Source organism: Maylandia zebra, linkage group LG11 (assembly GCF_041146795.1).
Source record: "Maylandia zebra isolate NMK-2024a linkage group LG11, Mzebra_GT3a, whole genome shotgun sequence".
Classification (NCBI taxonomy): Eukaryota; Metazoa; Chordata; class Actinopteri; order Cichliformes; family Cichlidae; genus Maylandia; species Maylandia zebra.
In genome coordinates, this window is record NC_135177.1 from 8,961,500 (window position 1) to 8,988,279 (window position 26,780).

The 26,780-nt window shown below is 41.3% G+C and overlaps 2 protein-coding genes across 2 annotated transcripts; both read right to left on the minus strand.

The window, feature by feature from the left end:
* Nucleotides 1-434: 434 nt before the first annotated feature.
* tent5ba (terminal nucleotidyltransferase 5ba) lies at nucleotides 435-4,993 on the minus strand. Its single transcript, XM_004559955.6, has 2 exons — nucleotides 4,581-4,993; nucleotides 435-2,263 (listed from the first exon to the last, which is right to left on the minus strand). Exons 1-2 carry the CDS (start codon nucleotides 4,728-4,730, stop codon nucleotides 1,235-1,237), a joined length of 1,179 nt encoding a protein of 392 aa, XP_004560012.1. The 5' UTR covers nucleotides 4,731-4,993; the 3' UTR covers nucleotides 435-1,234.
* A 12,421-nt stretch (nucleotides 4,994-17,414) lies between these two features.
* Nucleotides 17,415-25,875, minus strand: zdhhc18a (zDHHC palmitoyltransferase 18a). Its single transcript, XM_004559954.3, has 9 exons — nucleotides 25,204-25,875; nucleotides 24,955-25,115; nucleotides 24,510-24,659; nucleotides 22,887-23,024; nucleotides 22,747-22,798; nucleotides 22,120-22,222; nucleotides 21,895-22,007; nucleotides 20,714-20,819; nucleotides 17,415-19,120 (listed from the first exon to the last, which is right to left on the minus strand). Exons 1-9 carry the CDS (start codon nucleotides 25,434-25,436, stop codon nucleotides 18,782-18,784), a joined length of 1,395 nt encoding a protein of 464 aa, XP_004560011.1. The 5' UTR covers nucleotides 25,437-25,875; the 3' UTR covers nucleotides 17,415-18,781.
* Between the last annotated feature and the right edge of the window lie 905 nt (nucleotides 25,876-26,780).

Consider the following 26,780-nt stretch of genomic DNA (forward strand, 5'->3'; position numbering starts at 1 on the left):
GGCCCAAATAAGAAGATCTGTGGTCTGCTATGAATCCATACGGGCTCAGTCACTCAGTGTTTAAAAAGAGAAAGACCTATGTGTTTAAGGATTTTTGATTTTGACTCAGACAAAATGACATGGATATAGTATCAGTCAAGCAAACTGGGCTGCGTTTCCAGCAGTAACATGGGTTGGGAGAACAAGCCAGCCTTTGTTATAAAGCTTTAGTATCACAGAGAGCAGCCATTGTGCTTTAGAAAAGCCTCCTTATGGTTCATGTCCTCAGATTGTAATGGATCCTCAGCCCCAGTTTAACAAATGCAAGTGACTCCGGCCAACAGTGTATGCATTTCAATGGTCCTGGTTACTGCAAACGAACCAACTCATCAGTTGATCAAGCGTGGGACCAAACACCGAGAGGAAAAGAGGACAGACTTTTGAGTCACTGTGTGTCACGTCTTGGCCAAAGCACATTGTTTATTGTGGACACGTAACAATATAAAAACTCAACTGTGTGAATTTTGAAGCAGCTCAGACAATGACCAGTCCTAAAAACCAAAGATTAAAATATCAACAATCATTACAGGCCAGCAGAAAATAACCACAATACCAAAGGAGGGGGGGGGAGAAAAAAAAAAAACCAAAAAAAAAAAAAAAAAAAACCCACACCCTCAAAAATGAATGCAGAGAAACCGAGTAATCTAGAAAACACTGGATGCACAATTCTCACTTTACAGATGTTTTCAGAACATTGTGGGATTTTTGTTTGTCGTTTTTTTTTTAAGGCACTTGGGAGTGTGATTACATTCCCTTTCAGAACAAAGAACAAAAAAGAAAAACTACATATCTTTGGTCCGTATGAAATTTAAAAAATAAAACAAAATAAAAGCCAGGGTATGAAAACACCACCAGCTTCATTGTCTGCTTCCTCAAAAATGCACACCTGACAAAGTTGGTTTTTTTAATACTTAAAGATATTATCGCTACATCTCAGAAATGACCAGCAATCTTACAGATTCTTCTCTTGCAAGAGAAAACAAGTGGAAAAAAAAAAAAATTAAAAAATGAAGAAAAAAAAAAAAAACGAAAAAAAACAAAAAAACTTGTCGGCTCAATCAGATGTACAGCAGTACAGGATTGTTTTTATAAAGTCACATTTGGCAAATGGGTTTCATTATTATTTGTTTTCAGTCCACATCCTGGACAGAGCGATGCAGTGGAGACACAGTGACCTCCGCGCCCTGACACCAGCTCAACTGCAGGGCAGCCACGTCTGATATGAAGCACTGCACGCGGCGACCTGTGGCGGCTGCACGTGTGCAATATAATAGTTGCTGAAGTTTATGTCCTGCACATACGGCGCTGGCTGGTAGTAACAGGTCACATTGGTTACCGTGGGGATAGCATTCTGCTCAGCCAGCACCTTCAGCGCCAGCATGGAGATGAGGCTGAGCGTCTGGCGCCGCTCGTGGCCCATCAGACACACTGTGCTCTCGTTCACTACTTGGTGCAGAGTCGTGAGGCACTCGTACCGCTTGTGCTCCATCCCGGCGAAGTGGTTCTGCAGATAAGCCTCGAGCTTTCTCTGCTGCTCACCTATGTCGGGGAAGTCAATGAAGAAGCGCGAGCACATGTAGCGCTGCATCTGTTTCATGTCCGCCTCTGACGAGGGTCTGAAGCCTCGCACGAGCAAGTGGCAGTACTTCAACAAGCCACCCCCTCTGATTTCTTCAGGGGTGCGAGTAGCTATGGTCCTCTGACACAGATGTTCCATAGCTTCTTTGAAGTCCCCGTACACGCTTTCGCCAATTACGGTGGGGTGAAAGCTCTCAGACATGGGCGTCTCAGAGCAGCGGTCAAACAAGAGCAGAGAATCAAGGCAAATCTGGAAGGAGTCTACACTGAATTCAAACTGCCGCCGTAAAGAGTCCACAAACTTAAGCTCCACGTTCTTGCCTGTGTTGTTGGACAGCGAGATGAGGCTCCAACGGTCCGTGTCATTGCAGACTTTCACAAGTTTCTGCACATAGGCCTCTTTAAGGGTCAGTGCTGTGATGCGCTCCTTAGAGACCCCGGCTGGCAAGAAGTCCAACAGGCAGTCCAGCACGACGTCTTTCACCAGACGGAAGGCCTGGTCATCTTTCAGCGACACGCCAAAGATCAGGTCGAGATCCTTGTAGCCTAGTCCCGTGTCCTGATGGAGCACGTGGCTGGCAGCCGAGCCGTTCAACCTCACATCCTTAACATGCACACCTCTTTCCTCCAGCCTCGCTCGCACAACCTGGACAGGGACGAGACAAATACAATCTTATTAATAACATACAGTTTCCTTGAACAGGAGGTGAAGGTAATTGCTTCATAGGATCAAAAATGGCATTTAAAAAGACTCAAGTCAAATCAATAGCTGGCATTAAGGGTCAATAGCCTTTCCTTTGCTCCAGTGATCAGCACATATTTAAACACAGGAGTCTTCTCTTTGTGTAGCCACATCTGAAAAGGATCATCTACATCATCGCTATTAGGTGCGAAGGGAAGGGTCGGAGTCCTCAAATAAGTCATCAAAGATTGATTGCGCTTACATGCCCAAAGGGAAATGATACCCCACATGCGCCATAAAACATTCTGTTCTCAAACATTTGGAAATATTTAAAGAGTCGAGTGGTAAGAGCTGCAGCTTCCTTGTTCTATCCGTCAGTCTATTTGGGAAGTTTGTCACTTTAATTAGGCATATGCACAGCAGACGCTAGAGATGATTAGGATAAGAGTGTAAATATGTGCTTAGCTGACTAAATGTGTTAGCGGCACTTTGACGTCACAGCATTTTGGGAACTGAAACAGCCGAACCTGCTACACAAATTAGTTGTTACGCCTCGCATGCAATCCTAAATCTTCCTACCGGCACTAACCTGTCAGATTAGTGTCTGTTGACAATCCCTCCCATGGTGATCAGATAACATGACAGTGCTATTTATACATACTGGGTCAGGCTACAGACTGACAAACACTTGAAGACAAGTCATCCCATCACACGGCGGAGGAACAAAATTATAACTGAAACCTAGAAGCGTTGCAGTTGTTTGGCCATAAAGAAGCTCCAATTGGGTTCAAATTCCATTTAGAAGCAATGATAATGTTTCTAGTTTCTTCTGTGACCAACCTGATCTGCCAATCACAGTAAAATTCACTCAGCCCCACACTGAACTCCTTCCTTTGCTCCTACATGCTTGGATGCAGGTGAGTAGTTAAGATCCCCTCGCTTCCCCTGGAAGCCCAGGTATTATTCTGCTGGCTTAGGATCAAATCCTTCCAGAAAGACTCCAGCTCCATCTGAACTAGTCGGTCTTTCTTTAAATAATAATGAAGAAAGGGCATGTGAAAATGTGTGTTGTTCATTCATAAACCCTGAGCAGAGCATATGCTGTTATCCTAATTGATGCGGGACTCTTACTCCTGCAGGGCTTCATGATGCTGTATCGGACACAGCATGTTTATACCTCCAACCCCGCAGCTAGACAAAGCCCCACACTCACTCATGCCTTGTGTGATGCATAGCATAAAAGGTACTCACCTAGATCAATTCAAAAGACAAGGATAAATAGCCTTACTTTATACATCTTGCCAGGAGGTTCATTAGCTTTCCCTACATGAATCATAGATGCATTCTACGGGGTTTCCATGAGTCCAGAGCAAGCCTGAGAGTCCCCTCATCTGGGTCTCAAACCTGCATTTAGGCCTTTCTGCATGTTAAATGGAGCATTCATCTTTTCCACAACCACAAGCATCAAGCTCCTGGGCTCGCATGTTTGCTGAGCTCATCTTGAATATGTCAGTGAGTAAATTACAGAAGGGGGGGATTCTTTAACAGCTGTATGCACATTTTGAAACTCTAGCATGGGATTTTCTCAGCACTTTAATGCATTGCCAACAAACTCAGATACACCACAGGGGAAGTGAAACGTGATCCAGCCACAATGCATTAGAGGCTGGAAATGTGGAAGCCATTCAGGGCCACGCTAAAGCCAGCATATAACAGGTTTCCCTCTGTCTGCTGTTTGAATATGACGGAAACCAACGCTGCATTTTGACTTTTTATGTGCCAGTAAATCAACATTAAATGCTACAAAGCAAAAGGATGAAGTAAGCAGACATGCAGGAAACTTTTAGAACGTTTGACACAGTAATCTGCTAAGGAATAAACAGCACTGCTCCAAATAGCAACGCAAAGTTAGCCCCAGAATGAGGAAACAAAGCAAACAAAATTATGTTATGGAAATACAATTAAGCAAGGAGGGAGCCAAGGAACCGAGAGGGTTACATCCTGAATGGATCAGTAGGCCACCAGAGGACGGTGAGGGGTTTCCAGTGTTCAACAGAGTACAGCACTGTTTGTTTTGTGGTAGTTTATTGTGCCATTAGTATTTCACATGAAACTAGAAAGAAGAAAATACGATTTTTTAATTTAAAAAAAGACGTTGCTTGACTGAGAGGTCCTGATTGATATTAATAATTTAAATATCATGAATTTGGCTCAAATTGAGCTGTCAATATAAAAGTGAAACATTTTATCATTTTATTTTTTCTTAATTCTCTCTTGGTACCTGGACAATCTGGCGGGGCTGTACGGAGAGCGTGGGGAAGTTTCCTCGGCCGTGGATGGGGATAGCCTCGCCCAGGATCGAGTCCAAGCGCTGCACCTGATCCCAAGACAGCACGCAGAACCGCCGACTGTGATCCGACTCACCAGACATGGCGTTGTGAACTTTTAAGTCCCCCCCACCCCGAGAAAGAAATCAGCAGAGTGTGAATCAGCGCTTCCTCCCAGCTCAGCTCGGTGTCTTCAAAGTGCGATAATTCCTGTGTGAGCAGATCCGGATATTATTACTGGAGGCAAAAGACCGGAGAGGAAGAAAGAAGGGGGGAAAAAAGTTTCTTCTCAGATGTGGATGTTTCAGTGGGAGCCGCAGTTTCCTCCTTTCTCTGTGCGTGCTGCTGAAATCCGGTCAGTCTGCGAAGGTCCAGAGGGTTTAAAGGCTCCTCATTAGCATGAGCCCTGTGATTGGCTGCTGTGTTTGGTCATTGATTATGGATGCCCTGCCCTGCCCGCAGGGAACACCCTTCATGTGACGTACTTGACAGCTCGGTGAGTTCTGCTCCATCTGCGGTGCAACCCCGCATACCATCAGGGTTTTCCTTCAAACCAACACTCCTGGGATCTGCATCGCTTCAGCTCCGGTGCTGCTAGAAATATTAGCTATTAGTGATATGTCATAGATTAGATTACAGTTGTGCAAACACGACACACGCATTTCACCTTGCAACCTTTTCAAATTTCTTCATGGGGAAATATTTGCAGAGCATACAGGATGTTTTTGCTGTATGCTTGCGTCTATATTGTCCAATTGATCATGCAATTAATGATCATGCAAGCCTTAAGAGCAATCATAAAAAAAACCGAACGAAGTCTGAGATTTTCCTGGAAGCTCTGCGGACTCAGCTTTGTATCTTTGCAGTGATAAAAGCACTCTCATACCCATTCCTTCTTGGCTTGTGGCTCTTTAAAACAGTCTAGCTGTCAGCAGTTGTATATCTTCTAGTAGCTCTTACTCGAGCTCTGTTTTTTTGCTTTGTCTAAACAAAAAAAAAGTAGTAATTTACAAACAATAGAAGGAGCGCAAAATTAATTTTTATGTTGCAAATTCTTACTTTCAGTTCCCAATTTGGGAAATACGTGACAAACTACATCCATTATTCAGCAGCTTGTAGAGGCGCATTTATCAGCAACAACTTAAAAATAGTCATTTTCTGTGTGACTTTATCAGTTTCTTGCATCATCTTTGCAAACTGTTCTTCACAACATAGCTTCAGTTCATTGAGGTTAGCAGACATTTGCTTTCTCTTAAGGTCTGCCACATCATTTCATTCAGGTTAAGATCTGAAATCTGACTGGGTCATAATCACACCTTGAATATTTTCCCTTTTCAGCCATTCTGTTGTGGAATTGCTGCTGTGCTTAAGTTCATTGTCATGCTGTGTGACACAGCATCAGCCTCACATTTGACTCCAGAGTACTTTGGTTTATAGAGGAGCTGGTCAACTTAGTGACTGCAAGGTGCCCAGATCCTGTGGACACAAAACAAGCCCAAATTATCGCCCCTCCACCACCCCTAGCAACCCTTCCAAACAACCATAATTTTTTTAGGTTTTTTGTCATTGTGCTGTCATGAACGTTGACATTTAACTTGCTAGCTGAGGCCCGTAGAGTCTGAGATGAGCTTATGGATTTTTTTGAGGTTTCTCTGACCTATTCTGAGTCGTCCACAACTGGGAAGACTGTGTTAACGCAAACATGAATGTTCCAGACCAGAAAACTGTGAACACACAATTTCCCAGAGGAACCCACCCGAGGGATTAATAAAGTTCTATCTAATTCTAATCTAATTCTAATTCTAATTCAATCTATTTTTTTTGTTTAAATCCAGAGGCTGCTTGTTAGTATTTGAACTCTAATAGCAGGCTGTGAACACTCAAAGTTCTTGCTTGCTCGGCACTCATTTATTTATTGCTGTTATCGCTGTTAGAGAAAGTTTAAAGTGGAAACTTGATATGAGAGTCATTTATTCATTCACCGATTTAATTTGCTCATGGCTGTGCTGGTGTTTATGAAAAGACTCAGATAATGATCTTTTTAGATTAGACTTTTCAGTTCCATTGCTTTCTACTATAGTCTCCTTCCATGCTGAGCTGATTGGGTTTTTATGTGATTTGGTGCAGATACAGAGTCATTCCACTGATCTCAGCAGAACATTTGCAGTCTTTCATGCCTAATACTCTCTGCGCTAGTCAAGACCATCCACAAACTCTTCCGCTTTTTACTGGTGTGGACAACTGCCACATTATTGTTGCCTTTAACTGTATATCCTGTTTTGCATGCAGCCTATTATGTGTTTAAATGCACTAAATAGCCCTTAATGAGAGTCCTCACGCAAATGTAGACATTACGCACAATAGCAGACGTTACTCTCTCAGTGAAGGCCCTCAGATTTTCTGGGTATATAATTTGTCAGTGAACAATACAGGCAATAAGTTTTGCAATTTCCTCTTTTTAAGATATATCATCATTTATAAAATCCCACACGTCACATTGTCTGTCAACTCGGGTTGTTTGTGCACCTGTAAAATGTTTACAAGAGAGTAAAGTTCATTTCAGGATCGACCTGAATGTGTTTTTAGTAATGAAGCAGTAAAAACAGGATGGCTGGGAACACGCGCAGGCAGGCACGCACATTAAAACGTCTTCCCAAGACGTATGTGTACCTGTGTTCGGGTTCGACCACTACTCGGGTGTTGCCAGCAGATGCACAGCCGGAAGTAGATGCATAACCCTGCCTCACAAAAGCTCCCAGAGGTCAAAGCGGGAGTCGGGCTCATTCATTTAAGACATCGTGATGTCGACATCTGGGCAGAAGCGTCCCCAGCTGAGGGTGTTTGCCGGGTACTGAGGTGAGAAAACTGCGTCATGCATCTATAAATAGCCCACCGTGTGGCAGCTGTGCATCCTGGGAGCGGAGCCAGCATCCCCCCTGAATGTGAAACACTTGGCGACGAGTGAACAATGAAGGCAGATAAATGTCAGTTCACCTGACATTCTCAGGTTCCCTCACAGCCCTGTGTCAGCGGGGGGAGCCTTTTCTGGATGAGAAGAAAAGACTTTAATGCAGTGGAACAAAAGGACATCTTACACAAACCGCCTGTATCTGTACAGCAGCTTTTATTTCCTACCTCACCTTTTGTTAATTCATGTCTTTGTTATTGTAGCCTCCATTTACACACAAGTTTGACATCCTGGTGGAACTACGGCAACTGAGACTGTGAGTCTTGTAGGCGTGGTGAGATAGCCTGTATTTAAACACACCTTAAACAAATGACACATAAGACAGCTGTATTTCCCACTTTAAACCACAATCAAATTATCTGATATCATATCTCACAGTACAATAATATTGAATGGGTTGCATTGTTGTATTTTGTCATGTTTCTCAGGTCTTTGTCTGAATTTCTACGAACATTATTGCTAAGGATTGTCTTATTGCATTGGAGTCACACTGGGTTAAATATGTACACTTGGGTTTTAAGGGGTATTTATTATTTTCTTCTTTTTTTTTGGGTTGTATGGAAGCCCCAAACGCAATTTCATTGTTCTTGACAATGACAATAAATAAATAAATACTAAAATACTAAACATTACTAGGAAATCTGGCAGCCATGAGTGCACATTATTAGAATTTAAATGAAACTCTATTCAAGATATTTGTGATTTTTTTTTATCTTTAATTACTTCCATCCTAAGAGGCATCAGATAGCGGCCGCTGTTGTTGTCAGACGCCTCAGCGAGTAGAAGATGAACAGTGCAGCGGAGTGAGCTCGTCTCAAGTGAATGGGACACGTTTGGACGTCACAGGATGTCGTAAGAAGCGGCTGGAAACTGATGTTGCCACAGTGATCAGTTGTGTGTGAGCACAGATAACAGCGTGCCTGTCACAGTGGATGAATTGTGTCTGTCAGGGCCCCCAAAGTCCAAGTGAATTATTTCCCCCATAGGAGATTTCTTTTTCTCATTTAACACTGAGCACATTCAGACGTGTTATACAAGATCACCAAGTGTCTGCTATTATTAGAGAGGGCGTCACATGTAACTTTGGACAGTGTGGCTAAAAACAGCCATGCAGCTGTTGCGTGTGTGACATGACACTGCAAGTGTGATTTTGAATCAAAATCTGCTTGGATTGTTGCAAATGAATTCACCCAGTTTCCGTTTAGGTTTTCCTCTAAGATCAACCTGCCACAGTGGCAGATAACCTGCCTATACAACCTGGTTGAGCTGACCAGTCAAGCCGGACACCGGGACCTACCTGAGATAGAGGGAATGTGTGATAAGAGCAAGTTTACTTTTCCAGATTGCTCCATATGAAAAAATCTATGGCACTGCGGAGTGAGGTTACGCAAGCGGCTGTGCGGCTGACGTCAGGCTCCCTCTGTTGCCTGCTTGATTGATTACAGTAGTACTAAAGTGAACTCTAGTGCACCTGGAAAAAATAAAGACACGCCAAAACACATTCAAGGAGCTTTGTGCCGCACATGCACTCTCTGCTCTGTGCACACACGCACCTGTCAGATAGGGAAAAAGCGAAACTTTGAAAAAGTAAACACATCCTTTTACTCTACACCTTCTGTTGTGGCAGACCTACACTGCCTCGTTGTAACCAGGCTTGTCTTCCCACTGGTGTACTTAATAAGTCAGGACTACAAACACTGTACGGTGAACAACACACCGATCCTGTGAGATCAACACAGGAGTGAAACCAGTTCTCAGACGTAAATTTTATAGGCCATCGAGCAGCAAGGCTCCACCAGCGTGTCTTGAGGACTACCTGCTGCCATGGCACCCTGGTTAGCTGGTATCTCTACTCCATCATCAGGTTCTTCCTCTTGACTCTGCTTCTTTCACCATCTCGTCATCATATTCTTTCTCTGCTGCGTGGATCCCACTCCTAACACTACTTGTGACGAATGACCATGGAGTAGCAGGGCTCCAATCACTGCAGGGAGAGTACAGTCCAATTTTTGTTACTTTTACTTATCAAGCTTCAGTTTACAAGCTTAACGTGGCAGCTCTGTGGAGCACTCATGGCCTCTACCAGCAGTAATGCTAACAAAAAGCCACACTTTTCTCAACCATGTGATAATCAGTTATTTTTGTGGCTAATGTTGTCTCCTTATCTGAAAGTCTTTATCCACCATACACTGAATAGCTGCTCGATAAGTAATCAATAAATATTTTAGATTTTTCATGTGTCAGAATGTGCGAATGTTTACCTATAGTGCAAAGTGACCAGAGAAACTTCCACTATTTGCTAAAACAAAAATGTAAATTACTCTATTTATTGCATACACTATTTAAACCGTCAAAGTATTTCACTTGTGAATGATAATTACAGCAGGAAATGTTAAAATGAAGCAAAGATCAGGCTGTTTTTTTCCTTTTTGGAGATAAGATTTACATTTGGGCTACGTCTGTGTTTACAGTGAGGACTCGTGAATTAGGGTAAATATTTTGGCATGAAACCTAAAAAAAAAACAATATTTAATTCCCTATAAAAGACAGAAAACATATAAAAAGTTTAAACTAAGTAATTTTACTATTTCAGGAAAAATATTATCTCATTTTAAATTTGATGAAAAGGTGTTACCAGGGTTAAAAAAGCAAGTGGTTCTAAAAAGAAACAGCTGGAGGAATATTTTTCAACTAATTAGGTTCATTGAGTTATGATTTACTATTTTTTTAAGAAAAATGGGCTGGAAGTAGAAAAACTGTTCTGTGGTCGGACCAATCAGGATTTAGATCGACATATGCTTCGATCCAGATGACATTTTTCTTAGTGAAGGCCTTTTATATTTCAGAAAAACAAGGCTAAACTGCATACAGCATGGCTTCATGGTAGAAGAGTCCTGGTGCTGAATTGACCTGCCTGGAGTCCAGACCTTTGACCAAGCAAAAACATTTGGAGTGAAATGAAGCAGACCCAGGACTGTTGAGCAGCTAAAATCACATAAAAGACAAGGATGGGACAACATTCCTCAGTTTCCAGATGTTTACAGGATGCTACGCAGTAGCAAACATGGCCCTATACCAACTTTTCTGAGACACATTGTTGCCATCAATCAAAATGTCAATTTTTTTCTTGAAATTGTACATTTTTTTGATATGTTTTCTTTTTCTATTGTGAATAAATATTTGGGTTTGTGAGTTTTAAAAATCTTTGCTTTCAAGTTTATTTACATTTTTACAGCATTTTAACTATTTAAAGACATTCTGACTGTATTTTACACATGTTGATAAAGTAAATAAAAACCTTCTTTTTAAAAACAAGAGGGCTCCCAATGATTCACAATCATCTACAATCACATTTGCCAAGAATATGTCTTGCTTTTGAAGTTGCAAAGGGCACAACCCTCTTAAGCCAGCTTTGACACATGGGTCCTGTCTGGTCACAGTCCAGGATGTAACTTGGTGGAGCGGTTATTGCATAGTTTAAGTGCTCTGAAGATCAGAGGTCAGAAATATTCTTGGACTATGTGTTATGTAAGCCTTGTCTCACGTTACTCTCTGATAAAGCGAGGTAAGCCTGATAAAGTGGTTGGAAGGTTCAGGCGCTTATATAAAAGAAAAAAAAGGGAAATCTAAATCAAACAGCATCCAATGTTTGGAAACATTAGGTGCATGGAGGCTAGCAACAGAGCCAGACAGGAAACTCCTTTAACTTGAAATCTTTCCAGGAAATCAACTTCCTTCTTTACGTGATGTAATAAAGTCTGAGAAAAGCATATGGATGGCTTTGTATGGATTCCTAGTTAACTGTAGGAACGGGCAGGAGCCCACGTGGAAATGCAGGAATGTACGAGTGTCTTGGACGTGCAAATAGCTTCACCGAAACTTAAATCGCCATGACCCTGCCCCAACCTCAGCACACAGACTGGGTCCCTAAATGTTACAAATGTCCTCATCACATGCAGCTTTCCTTACAAAAGAAAAGAAAAAGAAAAAAAAAACATTGCTTAACTTCACTTTCCAGTTTCTCTGATGGTGAATGGCTGGTATCATTCTCCACTGATCAAACACAAGCAACTATACTGGAAGGACGTAGAAGCAACTCGACAGCTGCCAAGAATGCACATCCACTGCTGAGTCAACAAATCCCAAACCATAAAAGCATATAAAATAAACATGTTCTGTTATTTTCTCAGCACATGTGCCTGGCTTTATATTAAAAGCCACCAGGGGAAAAGAGCTGGCTGCCTACGCTCCCGGTTGCATTTACCAGAAGGAAGAGGGAACCCCTATTTAGCAGCAAGCTCTGATTTCATTCCCAGAAATCCTGCTCCTCGTGTCCCTATCCAGTAGCTGACAGACTCAAACTCTGGTTGAGGGGAGACTTTTTTTAATTGTTTTTTTAAAAACAGCGCGCCAGAGACAATTTGTGTCAGCATACTGTTCATCTGTGGGGTTAAGCAAAGCGGAGATACAGTATATGGATACAGCAGCACAGCTTTACCCGAACGGTCGATATAGTTACCCAAAGGAATAAAAAATGATGTCGGCAGCAGTTTCTTAGATTGTCAGGCTAGATCTGACTTAGTGAAGCTTTTGAAGGAGTTGCTCTTCGGGTCAGAGAAGGCCAAGCTGGATGTTTCGAGAACTTTTATGACCAAAAGGCCAAAGTACGCTTGGTAGATTATGAAGTGTTTATGGATATCGAGAAAAAAACAAGCGTCTGAATGAAAACAAACCTGGCTTGTTCGTTTGTTGGTTTTAAAGCTCCGCGTGAGGTTTTCTGGGCGATTCATATATATATATATATATATATATATATATATATATATATATATATATATACATACATATATCCTTTTGTAATCTTTCCTTTGTTACATAACTTTCAAAGTTACACCGGCAAACATGATAAGGAATATGAAGCATGGAAGGTGTTTCTAAGCTGTGCTAGACTACATCGGGACATGTTGTCTGAGTGACTATCTATCCATCTGTCACCTTGACCCACCTTTTCTACAGTGTCACTTTATTGTCACTGCTCCACAAACCTGGGCCATGAACAAGAGTGTTAAGTTCAGCTCCCCTTTACCAGTTGTTGTTGTTGTGCAACCCGCATCTCTACGTGACCCCAGTGCATTTCTACAGCATGGCAGCTCTTTTACTATGTGATACAATAACAAATCCTGCACTGAGAATTTGACTTCAACCAGGAAAATGTTCTCAGTGTTAAACTGTGAAAGGCAACGCACGGTTACATGTTATATTACACACAAGAAGTATCTCATGGAAATTACAGTAGTTGAGGAAAAGTACACAAGTTTAAGTAAATATTGTAATTATCTTCAGGTAGCAGGTAACTCCAAACAATAAAGGCATGCAAAAACTGCAATATGTCTTTCTGTGTTATTGACGTGTGGACATGAAGTGAGATCATCCAAACATTATCTACAGAAACAGTTTGGCCTCCAGTTTAACTGCTTGGTGAGCCTTAATGTTGTGAGAAGAAAAAAGAAAAAGACTAAGCAACCGAAGCGTTTCTCAACAATGATTGAGGCCATATCAAACAGTCCTTATGATAAGAGCTGCTGTGATAAGGTCTGACCCTATGGTACCCTGGTACACTAATCCACCTCCATGGCACATATTCAGGTTTCCATGCCGAAGCTTTTTCCACTTCACAACACAGAGCTGATGTTTTTCCTCTGCAGTGATGTCTCCTGTGTTTTTACTTATTCACTTCTTCAATCTGTACACAGAATAAAATATCAGATGTTAAGATTGAAAAGACCTGGTAGAAAAAGATGAGGGGTTTTTGTGAGATATGATAACAGAAGCATTTAACCTCCGAGGACCTGGCGTCCGCATATGTGGACATCACATTTTGGGTTATTTAGACCAAAATACTCAATTTTGCTCTACAAGGGCCTGATATCCACTTACGAGGACATTATACTGCTACTGTCCTATCTAAATTTTAAACGAATATCCTCATATGTGGCTCTTATTTTTCTTAGAAACAAAGATTAGGTTTTAAAAAATCTATTAATTCTTTGTTTTTACATTAATCAGCTCCCAATCAGCCCAAATATCAAAGAGAAATTAAAAATGCATGTCGTGGAAGAGTTCGGGTCTTAGGAGGTTAATCAAGAGCTATAGTCTGATAGTTTTGGGGTGTTTTTATGTAATTTAGCTTCTGTACATCATCACAGTGAATTTTAAATCAAACAATCAAGATGTGACTGTAGTGCTGACTTTCTGGTTTAATTCAAAGGGTTTTTTGGACATTTATATACACAGTCCCCCTACTCTCAGAGGCTCAGTCCATTGACTGCCAAAGAGAATCATTGGCCAGGTGAGGTCTGTATCCTGGTTATTCAATGGCAAATTCAGATAACATAAAACACAACTAAAGTGCACAATGACAGGATTATTTTCCATAGTTACGAGAAACAACCTCACAATATATAACCAATTTAAAAACATTCTCAGGGAGGTAAATATAAATGGTAAATGTCAAGGTCGATCGAGAGACACCCTCCTGAATGGAAATACAGAGGCTTTACAACCAAGTGCAAACCTCTGTTTACGCACAAGAACAAGAAGTGCAGATTAGACTTTGCCAGAAAAGATCTCAGCACAACTCTGAAAAAAAAAACAAAGAACAAAGAAACACAAGGTCAAGTGTTTACAGATGAATGCAAGATTAATTTTTGTCAGAATGTTGAAAAGAGGAAAGTTTGGGGACGGAGAGAAACAACTCATGATCCGATGCATATCACATCTGTCAAACATGGTGGAGGCGGTGTTATGTCATGAGCTGCCTGTGTTTATTGATGATTTAACTGCTGTTAGAAGAAGCAGGGTGAATTTTTAAGTATGCGGAGCTATGCACTCTGCTCAGGTTCATCCAAATGCTGCAAAACTGATCAGACTTCAGAGTTTCTCGAGGCAAAAAAGTGTTATATTCTTCAGTCACATGCCTGATCTCGAGCCGGCAGAGCAGGTTTCCAATTATTGAGGTCAAAGCTGAAGGCAGAGAGACCCACAAACAAGCACTATCTGTGAGCGGTGGAAGAAAAGGCCTGGCAGAGCAACTTAAGGGAGAAAACACAGCGTTTGGCGATGTGCATGAGGTCTGTCCAAGTCTGCACTAAAATCCCAATCATTTCATTTGAGAAAAATTAACATTGGTTTTGGGACAATGACACTTTGTTTTTTGTATATGTGGCCCAGTCTATAACAAGCATTGATCAGCGTGAAGTGGACATAAAGGCCTCCTCCTAACTGTACATTCATACCTGTAGCCCTGTACTGACCATTTGACCCATCTCCACTCTGTGAGCATAGCTTCTAAGTGAAGCAGACTAAAGCTTCAGATTATCAAACACACCACTGTTACACCCAAAGGAAGTCCCAGTAAACAAATAAGTACTGAACAAACTGCTCATGTAAGGTATGTGCGAAGCACTTAGTGTCAGCCAGGACACATGAGTTGGAAAATCTTCACATGGTTGGAACATGTGTTAGGACGTAGTACAGCTCCTAGTTTTCTTGAGACATTTTCACAGCATACATCCAGCATTCAGAAATGTTAACCACCGTGTGCCTGTTACTCTCTGGATACGGTTGTTTCATGTTTCACTTGCAGTGGCAACAAACTATTCTCGCTGGCAGCTGCACGTTCCTGGTTTATTCTGCTCAGCGCAGGGTTAATTATATCCAGCTTCACTGCCCAGCGCGGAGATGCACTTTTAGCTCAGCGGTGATGCTGACAGCAGTCCTGACTGTGAATCACCTGTTGTGTTCACAGAGGTACTTCACTTCTGCTTCGGTCAGGTCGGTGAGCGATGAGAAAAAGGCTTGTGAGAGGGTGACACACAGCTGTGCACATGACAACAGGACCAAAGTTGGCTCGGGGAAGAGGAACAAGGCACAGTGAATCATGTAGTGGAGGACATCCAGAGATAAATCATGGTGGACAAATTCTTTTTAAAAAAAACTGGAATTTATTAGTTTTAAGTGAAGGAGCGAACTTTCCCTGGTGTTGCTCATGGAAACTAAGAAAAAGTCGAGCCTTCAGATCTCAGCTCACTGTTGTAAAAGGACAAGTTTAATATCTCTATAAAGTAAAACAAAAAGCACAATTTTAAAAAACAAAATAATAAAACACATGCTGTTATTCTGAAAATCGGGAATTCACCCCTGCTAACTGGGTGGCCTGCCTCTGTGCCACACCAGCTGGGGTTAAAGAGCGTGATAAACCCCAGCAAGCGAATAATCACCTGCAGCCAGCAAGGACTCACATAAACCAGCTACACTTTGATGACCTGGTACCCTTATTAGATTTGTTAAACATTATTTCCAAATGCTGATTTAATTTTTTCATCTTCTGCAAACAATTTTCAGTCCTCTACGCCACGAGGTCTGTGGTCAAAATGCAACCCAGCTGCTGAGGCTGTGATTCCTTAACTTTCTCCATCCGCATGACACTGAGCCACAAGTCTGACCATCTGCTTTAAGTCCACTTAAGATACAGGTTGTTGTACTGCCATGCCAAATTCCCTTCAAGTCAAATGAGGTAATATTTCAACTGTATATAAACAACCCAAGAAATCCATATAAACTATCATATTTCACCCCAAATATGTTGTTCAGTTTTGGAACAGTCTGTAATTTGTATAAAATCCTTTATCTCGATCCAGCAAGTGCTTTAGCATGATTTTATGCATTGAGTCTGTTATTTCTCCCCATTATTTCATGCTTTTCTCTTTGTTAAACACTGAAATTTTACCCAAACCTAAATGAAATTACTTTTTTAAAACTCGTCACTTCTACTTCACCCCAAAGTCTTTGCAGGGCGATCGCTGATTGGAAATTCAAATTTTCTGCCTGAGGATGTTACCAGCAAATATTACAAGCTTTTGTTTTTTACTTTGTGACAAAAAGTCTCATTAGTCTCTAAGTCAACTTAGCGCGTGCAGTTCCTTGCTACATAAAGGGTTAAACAGGAAAACACTAATTGTCACACACACTGTATATACATATATTTATACACACACATACGTATGTATATAAATATATGTGCATGTGTATACAGAGCAACATTTGCACTCATCTGCACAGCAGTGGCAGCTGAGTGCTGTCAGTCTCTGGCCTCGGCTGTCACTGTCAATCCATTGTGAATACATTTATAGCCATCAAGAAATTTTTCTTAACTTTTATATTTCGGTTTTAATAATTGCAGACAAAATAGTTTCTTTAAATGCATGAAAAACTGAAACAAACAAAAACTTTCTTCTTAGCACTTGGGGGATTTTATGACAGTCCACTTCGTGGCTGCAGTTTAAATATTTGATATAGATTTGGTGGGAGTGAGTTTTAGCTCAGATAGACTGAGTACAGACATCATGTTTGTTTCCCCAGACAGTGTAGTATGTTATGCGTGTCTGATTTTTTTCCTCATTTAACCAGTACATTAACCTTTGTGTTATCACATCTCTATAACTCTGTTATCATACGAGCAATAAAAAAATAAACCAACGCAAAAAAAAAACAACCCCAATCCGTCTTTCACTGCAGAACTGTGTCAGCTGTTGTACATGCTGTGTTTCTGATAAACACACCTCACACATGCTTTTTATTACTGCATATCTGGCTGTCTGATCACACTAACAGAGTGAATGAAAGAATGAACCTGCTTTTAGATTAGATTTTGACATTAGCTTGTTTAAAGCTATTGTAATGTCATTGTGTAGAAGGTTTTCTTTTTAACTGAAGACGGGAAAAAGAAAAAGAAAAAGAAGAAAGAAAAGAGTCCCAATCACTAAGTCTGATGATATTTATTGATCAAATGTTACAGTTTCACTGCTACACCATACAAAATACAAACGTTTGTTCATACAAGCGCTGCTTGTAGTCGTCTACTCTACCTATGAGTCTTGATACTGATATTTGATAAATGAATGATCCACTATGGCGATGTAGTTCTTCACAAACTCACAACCTACTCAGTTACAAAATGATTAAATAACACACAGAAAAGCCTTTCCCCTCCCTAACCGTTTCACTCAAACTGTTGTACTCATGTGGTGCCCTCTAGTGGCACAAAGCTCCTGCCGCCTTCTTTTAAATAAATTGTTCTCCACCGTCACAGAAAGGGGAGCAGGTTTCATGCTGTCAATGTGGACGAAGGTCAGACACGAAAGAGGTCTCATCCACCCATACATCGTTCTGCTAAAATAGTGCCTGCAGTAATACACAGTCTTCCTGCTCTTAGGCAAAGACTGAACAGATGCTCACCCGTCCCTAAAGCAGCCCAGCAGATCACAGTAACACTAAAAAGAGTGATAAATAGCACTATCCATATCCTGGTAGGAAGCAGCAAATTTGATTTAAATACTTTGATGTCTAAAGTATGAGTAACAGACTGAAGAATAAAAAAATAATATGTGGAAGCTATTTCCTGGTAAAACCCAAACAAACCTACCCCACCTTGCCCAGGTTGAATTTAGCTGTCCATATAAACATGACAAACTTCCAGAAAAATGTCATTTCTGATATGCAAGACATGCAGAAGTAAATAATAAATACAACAAAACCCCTGAAATAAAGACATTAAAAAAAAACCAAAAAACTAAATTGTACCTTGCCCATCCTTCACGCTCGGATTATTAATGTATCTCCAAACTGCTAAACCGCCTGATTACACTGCGATCATGTACATCTAAACAGGAAATGACAGGACATAACCGAATCAGACATAAGGCCAACTCTTGAGTTGATAATCCTGATATAGTTAATAAATAATCCTGAAATGGCTCGCTATCCAGAGCATACCAGGTCGGCAAGTCCAAACTTCTTGCATCCACAGTTGAAATGTACGTAAACCCAGATTTTCATACCCGTTTGCATAAGATAATAGCAGGAACTTAAACACTGAGGTTCTGCTGAGGTTGTGGAGGCATGTTCTGGGCGTCTTAAAAAAAGGTGTTTAAAAAAATATCTCTATATTGTGCTTCCAAGTGTTACTTAAATTCTGAAGGACACATACAGTGTGACACTGGTGGTGCAACTTAATCCACAACTCCTCACAATGACGTCTTGACGAAACAAATCGCAACATGCATGACCTCCACAATGAAAGAGGTTATAGCCAGACCAGCGATGAGCAGCGCAGCCGGACAAGTCCGCTCAGTGCAGTGGATTAAAGCCAGTGTCGGGTGCATCCCCTAATATCAGTGTGGTGTGGCTAAGCGTGGGTGAAGGAGAAGCCAGACGGAAGGCTGGATTGATCGAGTGCAGTGAGTCCCTCTTGTTGCTTCGGCTGAACGGGGGGCATGCAGTGGCCGCTGACTGGCGAGCTTGCTGCTGTGTGCAGCCAACAGACGGCGAAGGCTCTGAGGTTGGGGCTGCGCGGCTAGAAACATTCAGGACCTGAGGGGTAGTCTTTGGGGTCCCGGGGGAGCAAAGGACAGGAAAGTCTGAGGAGTGGACCACCCTCTCCAGCACATCCTTTGTGCTCTGAGTGCACTGCGTGAAGAAGAAGAAGAAAAAAAAGAGCAAAATCAGGAAAGGCAGGAGCAAAATGTGTTAAAAAAAGAAGCCAAGCTGCGAATGGCATGAGAGTAAAAACAGGACAGGCGTGTACACAAAATTCTGCAATCTGATTTAAGGAATTAGTTTGGAAGTCATAAGAAAAGTGAAAGCAATGGGAGCTCTGATGGCAGCGCTGTGATAAGATGGAGAAGCTTGGAGGACGTGAGTTCGATGCAGAAAATGCAATTAGAAGGCAGCCAAATATGGCAAAAGGTTTACAGATGTGCACGGAGAAGCTGCTTCCTGTCTTTTCTTCTGGCTTGAATTGGGAGCAAAAAGGAGGGTAAAGATTATGCAGACTTGTATTCGACTGCGTCTCCGTGCATCTCATGGCAAAGAGGAAAGAAAATCAACTGTTAAGAGGTGGGTGAGTCAAGCAAATGTTAATGAATGGTAGTGAAGCATGCATATTCACAAATATTATTCACACCATCACCACAAACCAGTAACAATATCTGCTCCTGTTTAGCTTTATATTCAAAACCACAGAGATGGCAGCTACAGCAAACAGAACTGCAACTGTAATGTGAAGGACGGAGGCACACAGCGGAGGCAAGTGAAGAGATGATGGGAGTGGTTTAAGGTTCAACCCTAGTCTTACCATCGACCATCTATATGCAGCAGTGACCTTCAGGCTGTGCAGGACAAAGAAAAGTCCTGACAGTTCTCCTCCTGGCAGGGTGGATACAGTACAACACTGAGTGTTAACGCTTTTATATAGACAGCAAAGTTACAGGCGTATATACACACGTGTTCATTCAGAAGGACAACACAACCCCCTCATTCCCAAAGAAAAAAAAAACTCAGACAGGCACAAAATAAAAAGTAAACAAATCTCAAAATACAAAAATACTGTTTATTTAAATACACAAAAAACAAAACTGTTATTGTACGAGTGCAAAAAATAGAAATTCTTTTAAGATTATGGCTAATAACCTGCATTTGATAAAATAATACACAAATATATTCAAGGCATGATTTACCAAACACACTAAAGGAAAGCAGCAATTCTGTCCATCAACTGTCATTACAGCATAAAACCAGACTTGCAGCAGACAAAACAACATGTTGAATTCTCTGGCAAAAATAACCACATATTAAGGTGTTTAGTGTAAACAGCACAAATTAACCGTTATGTACATCTGCAGGACTCAGTGGTGATTTTAACGCATAGTTAACTGGTCATGATGCCAAACAGTTAAAAGAAACTTCACTGGTGAGTTTTCGATTTAGTTTCTTCTTAGTTTCCTTAATCAGTTCTGCAGTGACTGTCTGGCTCTGTGTTGTGGGTCAGTTCTGAACCATTAAAACTCAGCTCTAGTGAAGCTGCCGTTAAAAGCCCTGTAACGGTTCAAATAAAAAAAACTAAATAGATACAGCTTCTCTCTGGCAACAATAAAAAGAGCAGCTCTGGCCACTTTGCATTTGAGGAACCATAGCTGGAAGTTTAAAGGATGGAGGAGCAACACATTGGGAACTATGGGACAGTCAGTATTTGGGAGGGATCACAAGGTTTTTAATCCCTACCATGTTTGCATCATTCTTGGCCCTGAAGGGGGGCAGCTCTATATCTGAGGCAGACGCAGCAGGGATCGGCTCATCCGGAGGAAGGAAACCTCTTCTGTCGATCAGACTGGAAACCAGAACACAAGATTGTTATGATCCACCAGGGTGTAAACTGCATGTGTACTTTAACACCATTCAAGTCTCTGCAATGATACAGCTGCAACAATGCACAACTACATGACACCATGCTGCCACTGTATACAAAAATGGCCTGAACTAATACAATGACTTATGGTCAGAACCTAAGAGTGAATCCCAATATTTACAGTGACTTGGAACACTCAGAGTCACTGCTGAATCTGCTTTAAACCATTACACCATTGGCAGGATGAAGCCTCGATGCCACTGGTGTAATGGTTGGCAGGATGGATCCATGCATTCGTGCTGTTTACACCAAATTCTGACCCTCCCATCTAAATGTTGCAACAGAATTCAAGACTCATCGGAGCAGATTACATTTTTCCAGTCTTTTATTGTTCAATATTGAACTTCTGTGAACTTCAGCTTCCTGTTTTTAGCTGACAGAAGCAGCAACCCGTGTGGTTTTTTGCTGCTGTGTCAGGTTCAACGTTTTATGTGTTCAGAGACGCCCTTCTGCTTAAACTCCGTGACTATTTGAGTTACTATTGCTTTCCTAGCTTTAAGCAGTCTGGCTATTCTCCGCTAGCATCACCGAGGCATTTTCACCCACAAGACTGCCGCTCACTGTATATTTTCTCTTTTTTGGGACCATTCTCTGTAAACCATACAGACTGTTAGACATTTGCATCAACAGGCTAAACAAACAGTGTGTCCGGTGAACTCTCCATCTACCAAAACACAGCAAGAGGTAGTCATGTCAAGATGAAAACACATTTTATAGTAGCAGAAGCTGCTCTAAATCAGCACATACAGATATTAAACGAGATGTGAATGAACATGTTCCCTGGAATACAACAAGACATCTGCTAATCAGAGGGCAAGTTTGGAGGGTTATCCATGCAGCCAACGGCGGGGTACCAAATCTTAATATGACCTAAAGCATCAAAAAGCTCAGAGGCCGCTTTGTGTTTCTAGACTGCGAGTTGTTAAGGTGATTAGTGAGACACAAGGGTGAACTTGATGAAAATGTGTGAAGTGATGAGGAGGACGTCTTTACTCACCTCGGAGGCATGGGGCCGCATAACGTTACGCAGCAGTTAGTTATAATGCTGTTATAAGTGTATGGGTTTTCAGACTCCTCTGCACCCCTTTTACTTGACCAGGATCCCTTTATCTGCATGACAAGTAAGCTGTGAGCTCCACCGTTTTCAGCATTTTATGTGTATTTTAACAAAAATCAAACAATCGTGAATTCAGCTTTGCCACGTCAGAATAGCACTACTCACATCTTCATTTGTGGTGAGATTAGAAGCTACTAAGTAGGTGTGAAAGCCTGAGAGGCCCAAAATAGACCAGATGGAGAAGAAACAAATCACCAACTCCACCACAGTGCACAAAGAAAGTCAAGGTATAATATCAGTTGTTGAAATGGTAACCAAAGATCCATGATGTTTAAAGATAAACAACTGTCATTCATGCATGTCTGTAAATTGAAAATATCTCCCCACTGCTACATTCAAATCTGTGTTGAGCATTTTTCCCTTCAAAATAATCTAAATATCCCAAATACCTTAGCTACTATAAGTATATAAGTCAGTCTTTACAGAAAAAAAAAAAAAAAAAAACATGCTAGGTATGTCTCTTATTTAGACACAGAAATGTTTCGGGCAATAACATAATGTCTTATATGTAATACACAGCATGTGGAAATCAATCCACAGTCATCTGTGACTGTGACTAATGGTTACGGCTATAATTGTCTCACGAGACATGAGGCAGCAAACTTACTAATAGACAGCAATCACACTAAAAGCACCTCTAACACTCTTATCCTATTAAGGGTGGGCATAAGCTGAGGAGCAGCGGGAAGTGCTTCGACTGTCTAACACAGCAGAGTGACAGACAAAGGATATCTTGCAGGGCTCTCTTCAATGGCTTGAACGAGGCTTTTACCTTCTTGAGAAACTGGAGAGAAACATCAACATCAGAGACAGAGGCATGTTAAAGTCTTTGCTGGTAACGTGACAGATACTAAATGTGTTTAAGTACTTACGCAGGGTGATGTGTGTGATGACACAGCCAAATATAAAAGACGTGAGAAAAGACAGGGAGATGATGAAGCTGTAGAAAAAGCGGTAATTGCGTTTTCCCACACAGTTTCCCACCCATGGACAGTGGTGATCAAATCGTTCTGGAGGGGAAAAGAAAGCAAAGAAAGCATAAAGTTACAGTCATTAATTTCAGTGACAAACTACAAATCTCTGTGGATCAATCTAGTGGATCTTTTACAAAATTTCTATCTGCATTGACACATCACACGCCCATTCATGTAAAGTGGAAGCAGAGAGCGAGAGGGCTGGTTAAAAAAAAAAAAAACAAAAAAGAAAAAAAACTACAAAATGATCAACACAGTGGCAAAAAGTAACACCAGAGGTTTCTTAGCTGGGACAGAGAAAAGGGTGGACTTGTTACTAAAGGTAAAACGTCACCACGAAGCATTCACAGCAGCAGAAAACACAAACCTGGACTCATCTCAGAGCAAATACAGCAACATAAGAGCAAACCAGGAGCATTATGGAAAAGAACAGTAAAGTGATAAAAGCTGTATGAGCCTAAGTGTTACATTTACCCTAATTTAATGACTGATAAAACTTAATCAGGCAGCAATCTTGGCTGTCTGAGCTTTATCATTTTCAAACTAAAAGGAAAAAAAAAGAAAAAAAAAGGGTTTTCCAAGAAAAGTGGTGTCAGCAGTGTTTCCCAGCAGATCTGTACGGAAACATAGAAGGCATAACACAGAAAAAGTCATTCATTTAGGTTGTATCCTAAGAAATGAGGAACAAAACTCCCAACTTCCTCAATGTGTGCATAAGTGATTTCAAAAGTTTAAGTAAAATTGTAGAAAACCCAATCAAACTAATAATCTTTCCAACCTTTCACAATAAAGCGCCATCGTAGTGGTACAATCCCTTCACAGGGAGCAATGTGAGGGGAAGGTACTGAAATTTAGGACTGAAAATACAGTAACCTTTGTAGAAACAAAAATTATTATTTAATTATGTACTCCCTGAGAGTTTGTTAGGAATAAATTCTGATTTAAAACCACTGCCTGCCAAAAACCTACAGCTCATGAGGCAGATTTATGAGCTTTTCTTTATGGCATACATGGAGAAGTAACAGTTGTTACTATCAAACTCTTTATTTTACTAAAATAATGACCAAATGCTAACCACCCACTTTCAACTACACAGATCCTGCATATATGGCTAAACTGATTTGGCTACTTTAAAAAACAAATGTCAGGTCATGTGTTTATGGGTTTCACTTCTTTTTTTGTAGGCTCTTGGTAAATTTGAGGTTTCAGGCTATTGTAAGTATAATGTTGGAACACGCTCAAGGAAATGTATTATCATTCTGATATTTAAACATTAGTGTTCCCCACTAAGATAAGCTTCATTATCATTGTAAGCACAAGCATAGAGGCAAACATAAACAGTCATAGAATGAAACAGTCATAAAAAAAAATAATGTTCTATTCAATCATAAATAAATGAGTAATAATCCTAATAAAAGCAGCTTTAAGAATGACATAGGTAGGCACTGGATATAATAGCAATATTGCACTTTGCACTTAAGGTAGATGGATTTGGGATTCCATGTGTAAGTTTATTCTCACCTACACAGTTGTCGCACAGGCTGCAGTGGGAGGTGCGAGGAGGGCGGAACATCTTACAGGTGAAGCAGTATTTGAGCTTTACCACCTGCTGGTTGATGAGGATCTCCTTTGTCCGCGGAGGAGGGCGGTATGTAGAGGATCCTGAGGTATCTTAAAATAGACATGTACAAGGGGGAGACACTTCTTTAAGGTGTTTGCATTTCAGCAAAACAGCTCAACCAAGTAACTTCATAAAAATGGGGAAGTCAGTAGAAATCAGACTATACCAGGCCTTTGTGCTCTTCAACCATGACCCAGAGTAATCAGCTTAGGTTTGCAGCTCAGCAACATGTCCCTCAGACACCCCACCCCACCCCACACACACACACACACACACACACAGATGGAAAAGCTCTTTCATTCCATCTGTCCCACAGTGAGTAAGCTGGAACTACATATGCCTCACCTATCTGCCGCTCTATGTCTGCAGCTTCATCTGGAGTGGCTCTGGGTAAAATGCCTGGATCGGTAAAGCTGGTTCTCAACAGGGAGATGGCCACAAACACAAAAAGCACCCCGCCGATCACAGGTATGAAGATGGTCAGGTGCTTCACCAGGAACGGGCAACTATAAATGTATATTCACATAAAAAGGGGGGTATAAACTCAGACGTCACAAGACACCCTCGAAAATAAACACGTACATTTCGACTCACTCAAATGCAAAGAAAAGGCCACAGGTGACAACAATAAGGCCCATTGTCAGAGGAAGGATACCGCTCTGTCGGGAAAGAATGAGTCGCCCGTCGCAGAAAAACCTGTTCTTCCCGGGGAACACTTCCCATTTCCTCCGGGGCGACTGTGCCTTCTTCTCCCCGAGATTCTGCGCCGACAGCGGGGTCACCGACAGTGCCTGTGGATCTATCTGCTGGTACTCGCAGTTCTTCATCGTGTAAGCGGTTCGGAGGTAGCTAAAGGCACACACAGATAGACCTCTCTTTTCTCGTCGTGTTTCTTCTTTTAAAAAACGACAGTCCTCTCAAGGGTCAGTCAGTGTAACTTTATATTTTGCTTCTTACTTTCCCATCATGAAAGCTAACACTAGCTAGCGTACCAACAAAGGCATTCTTCTCCGTAGTTCACAGTCTGAATCAACCCCCAGGTTGGCGCGGGGTTAACTACCATGTTTGGTAGTTAAATTAAAGCCAAACAGAAATATGACTGCCCATGCTGTCAAATTAACTAGCCTCAATTAAAAATTCAACCCTCACAGAGGAGCTTCCACTCCAACGTCTTCACGGGAGTTCCTTTTTCTTTCACAGTCAGCTACCGTACGTCATGGCGTCATCGTAACGTCATCACGTACGTCCTGATGATCCATAATGGGGAAAACGCGTCTACTCTGCACGGAGATGACAGGAAGATCAGTGGCAGGCGCGATGATAATCTGTTTTTATTGACACAGGCTGTGTTTTCTCTATACTAATTTATACCCGTGCCGAAAATAACATTAAAAAATGTTGCATAATTTGTTTAAACAAACATTTGTTTAAAATATGACATTTTTGTTTCAGTGTGTTTGTGATTAGGTTAATGAAAGAAAAATTGTATTTAATAAAAAAAAGCAAATCATCTTCCTTTAGTGCCTCCATTTCACCCTGTCTTATCCTTAACACCCTCTAATCACCTCATTATGCCCTTCTAGATCCACAAATCTTCTCTGTGGTCTTCCTCATGCCCTTCTGCCTAGCAGCTCCATCTTCAACATCCTTTGTCCAGTATATCCACCACCCCTACTATCCTTTCTCTGCCCTGCCTCTCTAACTTTGTCTAACTGCTTTCGTTATCTCTACTCTTTATATCTCTCCTTCTCATTCACACACACATATTCTGTCTTGCTTCTACTGACTTTAATTTCTCCCCTCTCCAGAGCATACCTCTACCTCTCCAGGCTCTCCTCCACTTGCTCCCTACTCTCACTACAGGTCACAATGTCATCTGTGATCATAGTCCATGAACACTTCTGCCTGACCTCATATTTTCTGGAGAAAATAGGTTATAGCCTATTTTAGTATCTCACCTGATTGCAGTTGTCAACAGGATGTTGTGATAGTTGACAGATTAAAAAACATATTGCTTCAAATAGTTGTACACCTGCTCTGTCATTTCAGCTGTGATGTCATTCAGAGTGTTTCCATTTTTTCGTCTTCTTTTAGCTCTCATGTCATATTCTGTCATCTTTCCTCAGAAAGAGGTCAGCATGATCAGTCACATTTATAGCTCGTATTCAATT